This window comes from Trachypithecus francoisi, unplaced genomic scaffold (assembly GCF_009764315.1).
Source record: "Trachypithecus francoisi isolate TF-2019V2 unplaced genomic scaffold, Tfra_2.0 Contig00586, whole genome shotgun sequence".
In the NCBI taxonomy this organism is placed as follows: domain Eukaryota; kingdom Metazoa; phylum Chordata; class Mammalia; order Primates; family Cercopithecidae; genus Trachypithecus; species Trachypithecus francoisi.
Window position 1 is genome coordinate 6,652,222 of NW_022680749.1, and position 15,290 is coordinate 6,667,511.

The window sequence follows — 15,290 nt, forward strand, 5'->3', positions numbered from 1 at the left end:
TGCATAAAAACAAACCAAAACAACGGCAACAAAAATCCACCAGAGACAGGGTGAACATTCTGCACCCAGACCCTTGATGTGAACATAATATGGTGTACCCTTCTAGTTCTTTTTGTCAGGCCTGGGAATAGCTATTACCAAGCAATTTTTCTAAGAACGTTTGTTTTAACCTTTGTTAAGGAAAGCAAAATCCAGCTTTTAGCTATATTGTTCAGAGACCTGAAAAGGAACTGAAACAGATGTTTTAGATATTTAAGGTTTTAACAGGAAAGTATCCCAATTTAAAAACCAAGATGTCATCTTTTTTTTTTTTTTTTGTAATAGCAAAGTTATGAGAAATCTGAAGTTCTCTCAAAGATTTAAGATTTCAATTCTAGGGCATATAGATATTAGATTGGACTTCCCAGACACACTGGATGAAGGAGAGAGCGAGCAGCTGGAGTACCAAAAAGGATGTCAATTCATACTCCTGGCATGATTCAGGATACCCTTCTTACCTAGTAAATAGAGCTTCATATAGAGCAACATACTATTTGAAAATAAGTAAATTGATAAAAAGTAAATGAATTAAAATGAATATATAGAACGAATTAAATTAATGAAAGTCAAAGGAATATGTAAACACAATTTTCAGATCTGAACTTAAGCATAAACAACTAGTATTTTAAAAAATAAGGTCTACTGCAAAAATAAGCAATGGGGAAAAGACTCCCTATTTCATAAGTGGCGTTGGGATAACTGGCGAGCCATATGAACAAGACTGACACATGTTCACCTATGTAACAAACCTTAACATGTACCCCCAAACCTAAAATAAAAGCTAAAAAAAAATAAAAAAAGATTATATCATGGTATTCTAGCACCTTGAGAAAAAACAGAATAAACAAATCTGAATAGATTCCTTTAAGAAATGGAATCTGTAATTTAAAACTTTACCACAAAGAAAACTCTAGGCCTAAATGGTTTTACTAGTGAATTCTTCTAAACATTTAGGAAAGAAACAACATCAAACTTGTATAAAAATGCTTCCCCTGAACAGAAACAGGAAACATTGCCCGAATAATTATATGAGACCTACATACCTCCATGTCCAACAACTGGAGAAATTAATACAAGAAAAAATACTACAGCTCAATCACTCTCATGGACATGAATGCAAAAATCCTAAACAACTTATTAGCAAACCAAATTCAGATTTACATAAAAAGCATTAAAACATAAGGTCCATTGTCAATATAGAGCTTTTCTTTCCTTCTTCATACAAATCCACATTTAATGAAAAGAGAATATGAAAAGAATGAGAAAAAAGTCTATTATGGGATTCTATTAATGAGAATTTTACAGAGAAGGTAAAGAAGTAATACGGACCAGTGAAGTTTTTCCTAAGGTCTTTTGGAAACACATTCATTCAGTCGATCAATTGGTCATTCACTCATTTCACCAATATTAAAGAACACCTATGCAGTGAACAGTCATTGTTCTTGATTACTCAGCACACAAGTTCTCTTCATAGCAGTACCTATATTTACTTTGAAGTGTTAGTTTGTCCCACTGATTACATGCAATGCAACAGGATTATAATCCAAGATGCTGCAATTCCCTAGCCATGGGGTTGGGAATAAAACCCATGTCAGGTCAATAGGATGCTCTCTTGAAATTTAAGTCTTGGGCAGAGGCACAATGATACCGATAGGGCACATCCATTCTAAAGGTAATGTGGTCACCAGATTGTTGCCAGCTAGGGCTTTTTATATAATTCTTATTCCAGGGGGTTGGGGAAGGAAAAACAGGGCACTTTAGTCAAAAGTTTCAAGGTTTCAATTATGCAAGATAAATAAATCCTGGAGATCCACTGTATAGCCTAGTGTCTATAGTTAATAATATCATATTGTATACTTAAAAAATTGTTAAAATAGTACATCTAATATGTTATATATTCTTTTTTTTTTTTTTTTTGAGACAGGGTCTTGCTCTGTCACCCAGGCTAGAGTGCAGTGGCACAATCAGGGCCTACTGCAGCCTTGACTTCCCAGGCTTAGGCAATTTCCCGCGTCAGCCTTTTGAGTAGCTGGGACTACAGGCACATGCCACTATGCCTTGCTACATTTTTTTTTTTCTTTCTTCTTCTTCTTTTTTTTTTTTGTAGAGATGAGGTCTTGATATATTTCCCAGGCTGGTCTCGAACACCTGGACTCAAGCAACCCTCCTGCCTCGCCCTCCCAACGTGCTGGGATTTCAGGCATGAGCTACCACACCTGGCCTATGTTAAGTATTCTTATTACAAAAGAAAAAAATAACTTACAAAGGGGAAAAAGCTTTTGGAGGTGATGTGGATATGTTGATGGCATACATGGTGGTAATGGTTTTAAGAATGTATACTTATCTCCAAATTCATCACACTGTATACAGTATATACAGCTTTTCGTATGTCAGTTATACTCAATAAAGTGATTTAATAAAAGAGGACTCATGCAAGGGCTAAAAGATGAGACCACATGCTCTCTAAGACTCCCTTCAATTCTATGTTTCTGTGATTAAAATGAACACTCTCAGCTAGGATTGCGGTATCAGTAAGGAAAACTGGCCTGATGAAACAAAAGCTAACTGAGCAAGTGCAACTTCTTGGAGAAATGTATCCTCCCTGCCCTAGTACTTAATACCTTTATTCCTTTTTGGTTTCTCATATCTGAATCCCTTCCTACTACTTAGTACAGGAATTTTAGCTTTTGGACTCCTCACATGTGCCTTTTGATGACACTGTTGTCCTGTTCACCTCTGGATCTCAGAGTTGACTTAGAATAAACCCAAAGTCTCCTGTTGTTCACACGTATAGTAGAAATTCCAATGTGGCCACTGGCGTACTCTCTTCTCCTTCCCACTATCCCCAGCATTTCTGGCAGTAGAAGTGCAAATTCTACCACTGCCATCCCACCTGCACTGAGTTACATCTCATCTGTGCTGAGTCAAAGTGGCAGGAAAAAGATGTCTGTGGATTTATCACAAGTTTCTGGTGGCAGTGCACCAGGAACCCTCAGGAATCATGAAGAAAATCTTAGGTATCTACCTAAGAAAATCTTAGCTATACCACCTCCCCTATTCCCACTTCTGAGAGTAAATAAATAGCTGCTGTCAACTGGGAAAGATATAAGCAGGTAAATGACATTTCTAAATTGGTATTTGTAGGTTAGCATCTACTTTGGGGAAAGACAGGAAATCAGACCCTCTGTACACACTTTTACCACCACATTTTACATCAAAAAGAAATTAAACAAAGGTTACTATCTAAGGTAAAGTGAATAATGCTAAACCAATTGCAGTATCCAAAGACTTAGCAAGGATAAAAATTGTCTTTGAATTTTAGTTGCTTTATTAAAATTTGGCTCTTCTGGCATAATTTTAGCTTCTTCAGCATAAATTACTCATCCCCTCTCACCCATTCCTTCTCATGCCTCTCATTCACAAAAGGGCTAGGCAACTGCCTCAAACAGAAGTAAATACAATCAGAGAGCAACCCAGAGAACAAGAACATAGGAAATGAGGCAATCCAAGCAAGCACTTGTACATAAAAACCGTTTCTTAAAAACGGCCATAAACACCGCTCTTTCTTTAGGCGAAATCATTGCATATCCATCAATAATACTGACTTGTTGAAGACATGGGCAATAAGAAAAGTGTTCAACTTTTAACCAGTTAAAAAAAAATCCTATGGGTTTCATTTTGGCCTAGACTAACATCACAAAGAGGGCCATAAGTATCAGTGTTAAAGACAGGCAAATCAATAGTCTATCACTTGTCCTTTGCTAAGAGAGTTAAACCAAATTCATGCTTTATCAAAGAAATCCCATTCTCTGAGGCAGGTAAATGGCAAACACAGACTCACAGTTGGTGATGTCACCTTGAAGCTGCAGAATCTGAGGAACTGGCATTGTGAGTACAATAAGATCAAACTGCTCGGGGGAGCCTGTTTGTTTGGATACTTCCCATTTGTCATTTCTTAGATTGATCTGTGTCACACGATGTCTGAAGTATACTTCTGCACCTGTTCCAAAAGCAAAATCATGTCCCCATTATCAGAAGTTCATATATGAATGAGGAGGATATGAGTAGTCACAAACTGAATCCATTCAAGTGAACAAAATGGCCAAGACTGTCTTCTACAGTACTCAAACACTCTTCCTTTACTATCTTTCTTTTTTTTTCCTGTTAACATTTTTTATTATGAAATATTACAAACACACAGAAAATTAGAATAATATAACAGATACCTGTGTACTTACTATATAGCCTTGTCAAATCTTTATATTTTGTCCTATTTGTTTCAGTTAAGTAAAAATTAATTATGCAATTGGAACACTCCCTCCTCAATATGTACCCCTTCCCTGATCCTATTTCTCTCCTATCTTGGAGGCAACCACCATTCTGGATTTATTGTTTTTATGCATTCTTTTTTTATTATTATTATACTTTAAGTTCTAGGGTACATGTGCATAACTGATCTTTGACAAACCTGAGAGAAACAAGAAATGGGGAAAGGATTCCCTATTGAATAAATGGTGCTGGGAAAATTGGCTAGCCATAAGTAGAAAGCTGAAACTGGATCCTTTCCTTACTCCTTATACGAAGATTAATTCAAGGTGGATTAGAGACTTAAATGTTAGACCTAATACCATAAAAATCCTAGAAGAAAACCTAGGTAGTACCATTCAGGACATAGGCATGGGCAAGGACTTCATGTCTAAAACACCAAAAGCAACGGCAGCAAAAGTCAAAATTGACAAATGGGATCTAATTAAACTAAAGAGCTTCTGCACAGCAAAAGAAACTACCATCAGAGTGAACAGGCAACCTACAGAATGGGAGAAAAGTTTTGCCATCTACTCATCTGACAAAGGGCTAATATCCAGAATCTACAAAGAACTCAAACAAATATACAAGAAAAAAACAAACAACCCCATCCAAAAGTGGGCAAAGGATATGAACAGACATTTCTCAAAAGAAGACATTCATACAGCCAACAGACACATGAAAAAATGCTCATCATCACTCGCCATCAGAGAAATGCAAATCAAAACCACAATGAGATACCATCTCACACCAGTTAGAACGGCAATCATTAAAAAATCAGGAAGCAACAGGTGTTGGAGAGGATGTGGAGAAATAGGAACACTTTTACACTGTTGGTGGGATTGTAAACTAGTTCAACCATTATGGAAAACAGTATGGCAATTCCTCAAGGATCTAGGATCTAGAACTAGATGTACCTTTACTATCTTTCTAATTTAGTGGGAATTCATCCCTACCTGGTATCCTTGGACCTCCCTATCAGTGCCTGCTCTGAATCAAAAACTGCTACTACAATTAATGATAAAAATAAAAACAATAATTATAGCTACTTTTCATTAAGCAGCTACTATATGCCAGCTGCTTGGTACACATTATACTAATTCATCTCACAGACAAGGAAATAGATTGAGAAATAGCATGCCATGATTTAAAACTATACCCATCTGACTCTACAGCTCATCATTTTTGCAGAACAAGTATACATTTCAGTAAACGTGTTAGCAATGAAACAAGAAGAGCAATATTCCCTATTAAAGGAATTAATATTTCCTATTAAAGGACCTGAAAAAAGTTCTCTGTAAGGGAAATGCAAGTTCTCATCAATAGATCATTTGTCTTCATTAAGAAGAATCAGAATTTAGAAACATACTCTAGAGTACTCTCCCATAACATTTTCCTTGTTAGCACTTAACACAAGGACATTTTAACAATTATTTCTTTAATATTGTCTCCCATTTTAATCTGTAAACCCCATGAGCTACAAATTACACGTGTTTTGCTTCTATGTATAGCATATAGTTTACATAGCATAGAATTTATTAGGTATGTATTTATTTAAAATAATGAATTATGAGGCCAGGCACGGTGGCTCACACCTGTAATCCCAGCACTTTGGGAGGCTGAGGTGGGTGATCACTTGAGGTGAGGAGTTCGAGACCAGCCTGACCAACATGGTGAAATCCTGTCTCTACTAAAAATACAAAAACTAGCTGGGTGTGGTAGTGCATGCCCGTAATCCCGCTACTCAAGAGGCTGAGACACGAGAATCACTTGAACTTGGGAGGCAGAGGTTGCAGTGAGCTGAAATTGCACCACTACCCTCCAGCCTAGGCAACACAACAAGACTCTGTCTCAAAAAAATTAAAATAAAAAGAATGAATTATGAACCATAAACTGAAAGAAAGTACAATTAGGTCATTAAGTCTTCTTAGTAAACTAGTACTCACCTTCCAGTTTTCAAAAAAAATTGATTTACAAGTAATCTACTTTTATTCAGCTTTGTGTATAGAAAAAGAAAGAAATGAAGATGTAATGAGGGAGGAAAAAAGCACACTGAAAGATTCTATTCATCTTTACCTCATGTTCCCAGTCACTAAAAATCCAACTAAAGTTCATCCCAAAGCTTTCTTTCTGTAGCCACTCCAGCTCAGTGTGATCCTTCCTCTCTATGATATTCTTCAACCATCACTGCTTTACTACTCATTTTGACATTGATTCAAAATATCTGCATGCTTTAGTTATATCTTATCTATATAATAATACTCAAGACTCCTTCATGTCATGTCTTCAGATCTCATACACCTTTATCTCTTTCATTGACCCTTAAATAATGCTACACCCTAGTAAGCACTCCAATTTTTAAAAAATCAAATGTAAATGTTAGAAGAAACATAGTTCTAGATAGCCCAAGGGATCAATCTCTATTCAAGGCAGTGTGTATCATTCTGTTCAAAGATTAGAGCAAGAGGCTTGTAAACAGTACTCCATCTTGCCTGAGGGCTTTTCTAAGGCCCCTGCTTGGGGAAGGTGCAAATAATCTGCACTTTCAACACATATCCACCATCTTCTTTATTCCAACAAGGGTAGCTCTGCTTCATTCTGTTTTTATTTATTTAGGATGTCTCACCCTACTTGCCTCACTTAGTCCGTGGCCCTGTCCCAGACCTCAGCTAAGTCAACTGATTCTATGTTTTCTCATAATATTCCTTTGAAAAGAAAAATATGCTGTTGTTGTTGCTGGCATGAGTGTGTGTTTAAGGGGACTTAAGTTCACAATCCTAGAAAAGTCTTCATGCCCCAGATGAATGCCTTGAAAATGTATCCCAATGGCCACAAGGTGTTCTGCAAGGTGTATATATATATGTCAGTGGTTCTCTAAGTACGGACCCCAGACCAGCAGCACCTATATACTAGAAAATGCACATTCCTGGGCCCCAACCCAACCATACAGAATAAGAAACTCTAGGAATTGAGCCTAGCAATCTGTGTTTAACAAGTTCCGTTAGTCTTGTCATCATGCGCACTAAAGTATGAGAACCACTGGGGTAGGTGGACAGGCCCAAATCAAACACCACTGGCAAAACTGCCCAAAAAGTAGCATTTATCAAGAGGTACGGGACATAGTATAGCCTCTCTGATTAACCAGAAACGTTTCCTTTCCAACTGCTCAGAGCAAAGTTTTTGGGAAAGTGGCATTTCCTTGTGAAAGTAATTAATAACTTTCATAAAGACGATATGTTTAAATCTATAAGTTCTGGAAAACTCAATTTTAAAAGAGATAAATAAACTGTCTCAAGAGTTACTTCTGAGCTTAGTAAATTTGACCATGTCCCTCCCTTGCACAAAACCCTTCAATGGCTTCCCATTGCACTCAGGGTATAAAATCTTTACATGCTTACAAAGCCCCGTATAATCTGGCCCTGCCTTAGTCTTTAGTATCATCTTTTACCACTTTCTCCCTCACTCACTACCCTCCAGTCACAATGACCTTTTATTCCTTGAATGCACTAACCTCCTCCTACTACTTCAGAACAGTTCCAATTTGATGTGCCCACTGCATGGAACTCATTCAGCTCTCAGCCTAATTCATTCAGCTCTCAGCTGAATGAATGAACTCATTCAGCTCTCAGCCTAATTCCCTCTTGCTCACCTTGCAGGTACCCATGAAAATATCAGTTCTTCAGGGATGCTTTCCCTAACACATCTCCCCCATCACTCCTCTAAAACCTACTGGTCTAGGTCCTTTTATTGTAAGCTCTCTCATAATGCTCTCACTCTTTCTTCTTAACATTTATCATGCATATTTTCTTTGTTTGTATAATTAGTTTAATGTCTTTTCTTCCCACTATACTCTGCATTAACAGAGGCCAGGATCATGTCTCTTATTGACTCTTGTTTCCCCAGCACATAATATTTAATTAGAATAAAATGATCTTCAGATAGCTATAAAGATATCAGAAGTCTAAGAAGGTTTAAACATTTTACAAAGGCAAATGTGTTTCTGTTATATATTTATTCAATTTTATCCCTGGCCTTCCTCCGTTTTAAGGAGAAAATCCAAGTTTATGTTTCTCCTATGATTTCCCACAAATAGGTTTTAGTGAGCAGCAGTCAGAACTGCTCAGATGGGACCTGAAGTGATGTGAACCAAGTCTAACTGACTACACAGCTTGAAGTAAATAGAAGAATGCTTAACCTGGTTTTCATGCCATCCTCTAGCTTCTCTAAAAAGGACATCACTACGGATGAGTGCCAAGATCACCCGCTGGGAGAAATTTTGAGACAGAACCACCCAGACTCACTTCCCCTCTATCAATTTTAGAAAGAAAATAGGCACAAAAATAAAAAGAGAGAGAATAATAAAAGTAAATATTACCATATAGAAGCCATCCTAGCTAATGGCATCAGCCACCTAAACCATTTTTTCTAATAAATTGATCCTGTCAACTTTGACAGGTTACATTGCACATGTTGACTTTCCAGATCAGATCGCTAGCCAATGTCCTTTTTAGGTAGATGATAAAATAAAAACAAATAAATTCAGCAACAGTCCTCCCTGTTGGTAGAAAAAGCTAAATAAAAGCTTCTTACTCTGTGTCCTGGAGGCTAAATTCATCTTTTTATGAATAACCTAATAACATGGGACCTTATTCAAAAGCAAAAGGACCTGGTCCATCATTTTCCAAATGTCATATGCAGGAACCATCAGGTGACCAATTTTCCAGGTTGCACAAAGAACTAAGGTGGTATTACTTTTTAATATCCACTTCACCCTATGTCAGGAATTAACTGATGAAAGAGGGAAACTAGGGGCACAGGGAACTATGAGGTTGTTCTATTGAACCATATGTCTACTGACACGTAGCACCAGGTGCAATGGGTACACTCTTCCTACTGTAGGAAAATAATCAGTAAGGAAAGAGAAAGCTCTACAAAATAGATGTTAAATTGGAGAGTATGAGCACCTCTCATTGCCCTCCATGAGAGACTTAATAGAAAAAAAACAACATGATTAATTGCAAGGGCGCTCCGGTTCTGTTACCAACTAGCCAAGCCACCTTAGACAAAGTACCTGAGTCTCATTCTCTGCATTAATAAATAGGGATGATGATTAACTCCCTTGAAAATTTACTGTGAGAATTAGAAATTACATATGTAAAGTACCTAAGGTAGTGTCAGATAAATAGTTAGCACTTAATAACTGATAGCTAGAATCACTTTTGCTACTGTCATTTCTCACCCCAGCATAATGACAACTATCATAAAAAAAAGAACAAAAGAAAATCATGTTTCACTCACTCAAGAAGATTGTATTAATGGAGAAGGCAGGCAGTCAGTGAAACTCATGCCAATAAATACAGTTTTATCTGCAATGAGGTTAATGTGAACACATCAGACAACAAATTAAAATAGAACATAAGGTCAAGAATAAAGTATCTATTTCTCTTACCCTTTACTATTTATTCTGGGAAATTGGTCTAGTTAAATATTGGTTTAAAGGTTTGAACCTATTCTAAAGCATGCCTGATTAGGCATATCCCAGACAAATAATTTCCCCAGGAGTCTGGTCCCAATCTGAATGACCACTGGTTGGTCCATCAGATTGTGGGGTTTTAAACACAACTAGATTCCAAAATATAGAGTATTTTTGAAAATAGTTGGCAATTTGATTTCTTAAAGTGAGGAATATGTGAAGGTCAGCTTCATTCAAGTAGAAAATTCTTTAAAATAACATTTATCAAGAGATTACTATGTGACTGGCTTACTATTTGCTTGAATTTGAGTGCATTATATCATTAATTCCTCACAACACCTTATAGTAAGAACTTCCATTACAACATTCTGTAGTAAGTACCTTAATTTTTTCATTCCATTACCCTTATTTTTTTCAGTGAAATAACTGAGGTACAGATTTTAAACTCTCCTAATATTACAGGGACAGAAAGTGATGGTAGGACATTAACTGGAATCCAGGTCATTCTGACATCAAGGACTGTCTTAGCTTACTGTGTGGACAAACCAAAATGTTTTTGTGGACCATTTATAGAATAGAAAGCTTTAAATGGACTTAAAGAATGTTTAAAAGTGATATAATTATAAAATTTAAAATATTATAGGTAGTCCAACAAATCCTATAATAATAGATCGGGGTAGAGGAGAAAAAGAATCTTGAAGTATTACAAAAATAACATTAAAAAAGGAAAGAAAAATTTATATAAACTCAAGTTAAATAGACCATGAACTTGATGTAAAATTTTTAACATTTATATCACTCTACCTACTAGGTACAAGGTACTATTAGGCTCTGAGTGAGCTACAAGGAATTAAAAATAATCTCTTCCTCAAAAGCTTAAAAAGCAAAATTGGAAGTTAAAACATATGTATCCTCCCAAACACCTAACAAAATAAGGAGACAGACACAATGTATTCAAGGATGTTTCTCTGCCAGGACATCAACTCCATGAAGGCAAGGACATTGGTTCTTGTATCATTAGTACCTAGAACAACGTTTGGCATTATAGTAAGTATTCAATAAATGTTTATTGAAGAAAAGGATATATGTATGTATGTATGTATGCATGTACGTATGTCTGCATGTGTTGGGTGAAAGTTCAACAAAAATCAACTGACAAAAGGCATATTAATATGAGAAAAAGCACACAAATTTATTTAATCATAGTTTTGCATGACACTGTGGTGGGAGCAAGCCCCCTAAAATCTGGCCATAAACTGGCCCCAACACTGGCCATAAACAAAATCTCTGCAGCACTGTAACATGTTCATAATGGCCCTAACGCCCAAGCTGGAAGGTTGTGGGTTTATGAGAATGAAGGCAAGGAACACCTGGCCCGCCCAGGGCGGAAAATCTCTTAAAGGGATTCTTTTCTTTTCTTTTTTTTTTTTTTGGTGAGGTTTTATTCATTTATTTATTTTATTACACTTTAAGTTCCAGGGCATTCTTAAGCCACAAACAATAGCATGAGCGATTTATGCCTTAAGGGCATGTTCCCGCTGCAGTTAACTAGCCCAACCTATTCCTTTAATTCAGCCCATCCCTCCGTTTCTCATAAGGGATATACTTTTAGTTAATTTGATACCTATAGAAACAATGCTAATGACTGGTTTGCTGTTAAAAAACATGTGGGTAAATCTCTGTTTGGGGCTCTCAGCTCTGAAGGCTGTGAGACCCCTGATTCCCCACTTCACACCTCCATATTTCTGTGTATGTGTCTTTAATTCCTCTAGCGCTGCTTGTTAGGGTCTCCCCAATCGAGCTGGTCTTGGCACACTGAAACCTTCAGACTGAAGACCCAAAGATACAGGAGTCAACTTTTTTTGCTTAGATTCAACAAAGTATGCACAGCTGTGCAGCAATATGATTGGACAAAGGGTTATATCTATGGCTAACAAACTGGTGAAACCCATCAAGGTCTGTCTGTCTAGATTCTTCTTGACCTCTCTATGCAGCATTCTTTCTTTATGGCTATGGGTCATGACCCTCTCTGGAACTGTTATGAGCTACAATCAAACATGGTAGGTCAGATAATTTCTTTATGACCAGTTTTTACAAAGGAAGGCAGGGGAAAGCTACAGTGATAGTTTTAGGCTTTATGGCTGGTTTGGGGGGAAAGGGAGTTCTTATTTCTATGACCTGCCTTGGGAAAAGAGATTCTATTTTCTAGAGCTACCCTCAGGGATGAGTGCAGGCCAGAGATAGGAGGGCAGGAGAAGGTCAAAGAGCAACTTCTGAGGGCTTCATTTTGGGATATCATTTTCTAAGCTCCTGCACATGCATGCATGAATATCGGATAGTAAGTACCTGATGATTTCAATAAGTATACTCACCCAACCTGGGTGAAGGGAAAATCATGGTGGAAACGAGATTTTTTTAAAGTGATATGGCCACACTACATAAAGCTGATAGTAACATTCTATAAAACGTTCAATAGTGTCACCATCTGTGATGGTCAATTTTATGTGTCAACTTGACTTGGCCATAGGGTGCCTACATATCTGGTCAAACATTATTCTGGGTGTTTCTATGAGCATGTTTTTAGATGAGATTAACATTTATTATCAGTAGATCAAATAATGTAGATTGCCCTCCCTAATGTAGGTGGGCCTCATTCAATCAGTTGAAGGCCTAAATAGGACAAACGCATTGATCCTCCTTCACATAAAGGAGAATTCTTCCTGCCTGAAAGCCTTTGAACTGGCTCATCAGCTTTTTTCCAGCCTTCAGAGTAGAACTAAAACACTGGCTCTTCCTGAGTCTTGAGCCTGCCAGCCCTTGGACTAGAACTATACCACCAGCTTTCCTGGGTGTCTACCTTGCTGAATCATCCTGCAGATCTTGGGACTTACCAGCCTCCTTAATTATGTGAGCCAATTCCTTATAATAAATCTCTCTCTTTATCCATACACACATACACACACGCATGCACATACACATATACATATATACCCTATTGGTTCTGTTTCTCTGGAATAGTCTAATAAACCATCATATACTGAATCTCAAATGGAGAAACAGTTTAAGCCAGAATGGTATTTATTATGTTCTCATGTTATTTCTTCAATCTCACTAACCTCTCTGATGCCCAGTATCAAGGATTCTTGAGGTTCTCAATAAGTAATATTTGATGATAAAGACCAAAACAGTAATTATGCTGGAAATGGCTTATAAAAAAAATTCTTAGCCTACATCCTTTCTCAGTTATCTTGACTCGAGTACTGAAGTGAATTATGATTCATCAAGAAGCTTCATTCTGTTTTAAAAAAAAATCATCAATTATCCAAGAAAAATTCTATTTTCTTTTTTAAAAGGTCTATTTTCAAAAACACTCATAAAACATATAAGGAACAAATGAAAATCCTAATAGAAAATAGGTAAAGGTGATGAATAAGACATTCACAGAAGAAAACTGCAAACAGCTGGCTAATTAAACAAAAAAATGCATAAACTCACTTATAATTAAAGAAATGCAAACTAAAACCACAAAGAGATCCAATTTTTAACCTATTACACTAGCAAAAATTAAAAATTTCCATTATACCCAGATGTGGGGAAAGAAACATTCTCATCACTATTGGTGAGATGTTCTCTAAGATGAATACACAGCACAACCTAGCTAAGTTAAAAATGCACATATCATTTGGCATAGCTATTCTTCTGTGAGGAACTGATCCTAAATAAAGGTATGCTTCCAAAAGCATGTCAACAGTAGACATGCAGCAATGTTTGTATTAGCAAAAACCAAAACAATCTTCCAACCCCATACAGCCTAAATATTTACCAGAAAGCTAATAGTTAAATAAATGATGGTACACATATGTCATAAATACTAGACAATCATTAAAGAAAATGGATTACACTAAATTTGCTGATATGAAAATAGATCCAAGATATGAGTCAAACAAGGTATAGAATCATTTATGTAAAATTATCCCCTTTGAGTATATTTTTAAAAGAATATAAAGAAATATATATGTGTGTATATATATATATATATATATACACACACATCTATAATATCTATATTACAGATAAATAGAGACAGCCATGTAGCTCAATAGAGAGATGCATAAACATTGTTCTGGAATATACACTGGAAACTTATCAATGATTACTTTGGGGAAGGACTAGCTATTGATCAGCAAATATAGCACCTAATTTTTATAACTTCCTGTGTAGTATTAATACGTAACTATGTGTGTAACTTGTTTTTAAATGCTAATTTTAAAATTTAGGCAGAGAAAATCTTACTCCCACCTGATTCTTTCAAGTAATGCTTAATAATTGAAGAAATTCCTTGAGGTGCCACAAAGTTACAGTCTCCGTCTTTCATCACCATTCCTTCAATAGGCGAGGTTAGAGGCCTCAAAATGCCATGGGTTAACAGTTCATCATAAAAACTGAAATAAATCAATATGTATATTTAATGTAATTATATACCATGAATAGCTCTAAAAGACTATATTTTCTTTCAATAATTCTCAGAGGTTATAATTCAAAATCATAGATATCTTCCTATGAATATTTTGTATTAAATAAAATGTATATTTTGTGTTAAATAAAACTTATAATACAGGTGAAGAAGAGAAATGTTTTGAGAATCCATAGGTCTTTTGCTGACATTAGTCAAAGGCCTATTTCTCTGTAAGTACATTTTTGAAGTAAAGTTAATGAAAGCAAACAAATGTATTTAGGATATCAATTTTAAATTTGGCTCAGAAGATTGACCCCCATCACAGCTAGTTGCCTTCTTCCATAACACCAACATAGTAATTGATATTTATTGAGCCCTTACTATGTTCCATTTATCAGCTAATCTAACCTTCACAACAACCCTATGACATCATACAACTGCTAAGATTGATTCCACTTCTCGTAACTAACTCACCGTTGGTGTTTTTTGGCATAATGAGGAGTACAGGTGATGTACTGAGCACCCAAGTCAGCTGTGCACTGAGGATTATGAGGACTGCTGGCTGTAGTCATTCTTCCACCTTGAATTAATCCACAGGAAAATGTCTTACTGCATTAGAATGAGCCTTAGCAATTAATTCAATGCACCTTAGGCTACCCCAAACAGATTACTTCAAAAATATCTTAAGAAAGTTTTTTAACTTGAAGTATTTGATAGATTGTGAGATTTTAGAAGAAAAGGAGTCATGAACAATGTAACAGTGTCCAGCACCATTATAGCGCACATATTTAGTAATAGGAGTCAGTGAATGGATAAAACTAAAAATGATGAATGAAATGTCAGAATAAATGAGTCAGCTAATGCTCTTTTATTCATGCAGTCAATCTTCATCAGAATGACAGGATTCTGCAAACTAGATCTTCAGAAAGTCTTGGTCTGTGATCACTTTGGGAGTCTCATAATCTGCAGAAAGTTGCAAAGCCAATAGACAGACCAAGGCAAAAATCTATTTATTAG

The 15,290-nt window shown here is 36.3% G+C and overlaps 1 protein-coding gene across 2 annotated transcripts in view; it reads right to left on the reverse strand.

Moving 5' to 3' along the window:
* Positions 1-15,290, reverse strand: part of RNLS (renalase, FAD dependent amine oxidase) — a 332,009-nt gene that overhangs the window by 314,924 nt on the left and 1,795 nt on the right. For both annotated transcript variants that reach the window (XM_033215708.1, XM_033215705.1), the window contains exons 2-4: positions 14,748-14,853; positions 14,117-14,259; positions 3,881-4,039 (exon numbers count right to left, since the gene is read on the reverse strand). In XM_033215708.1, coding sequence (XP_033071599.1) covers positions 3,881-4,039; positions 14,117-14,259; positions 14,748-14,853 — 408 coding nt within the window. The remainder of the gene's footprint in view (positions 1-3,880; positions 4,040-14,116; positions 14,260-14,747; positions 14,854-15,290) is intronic.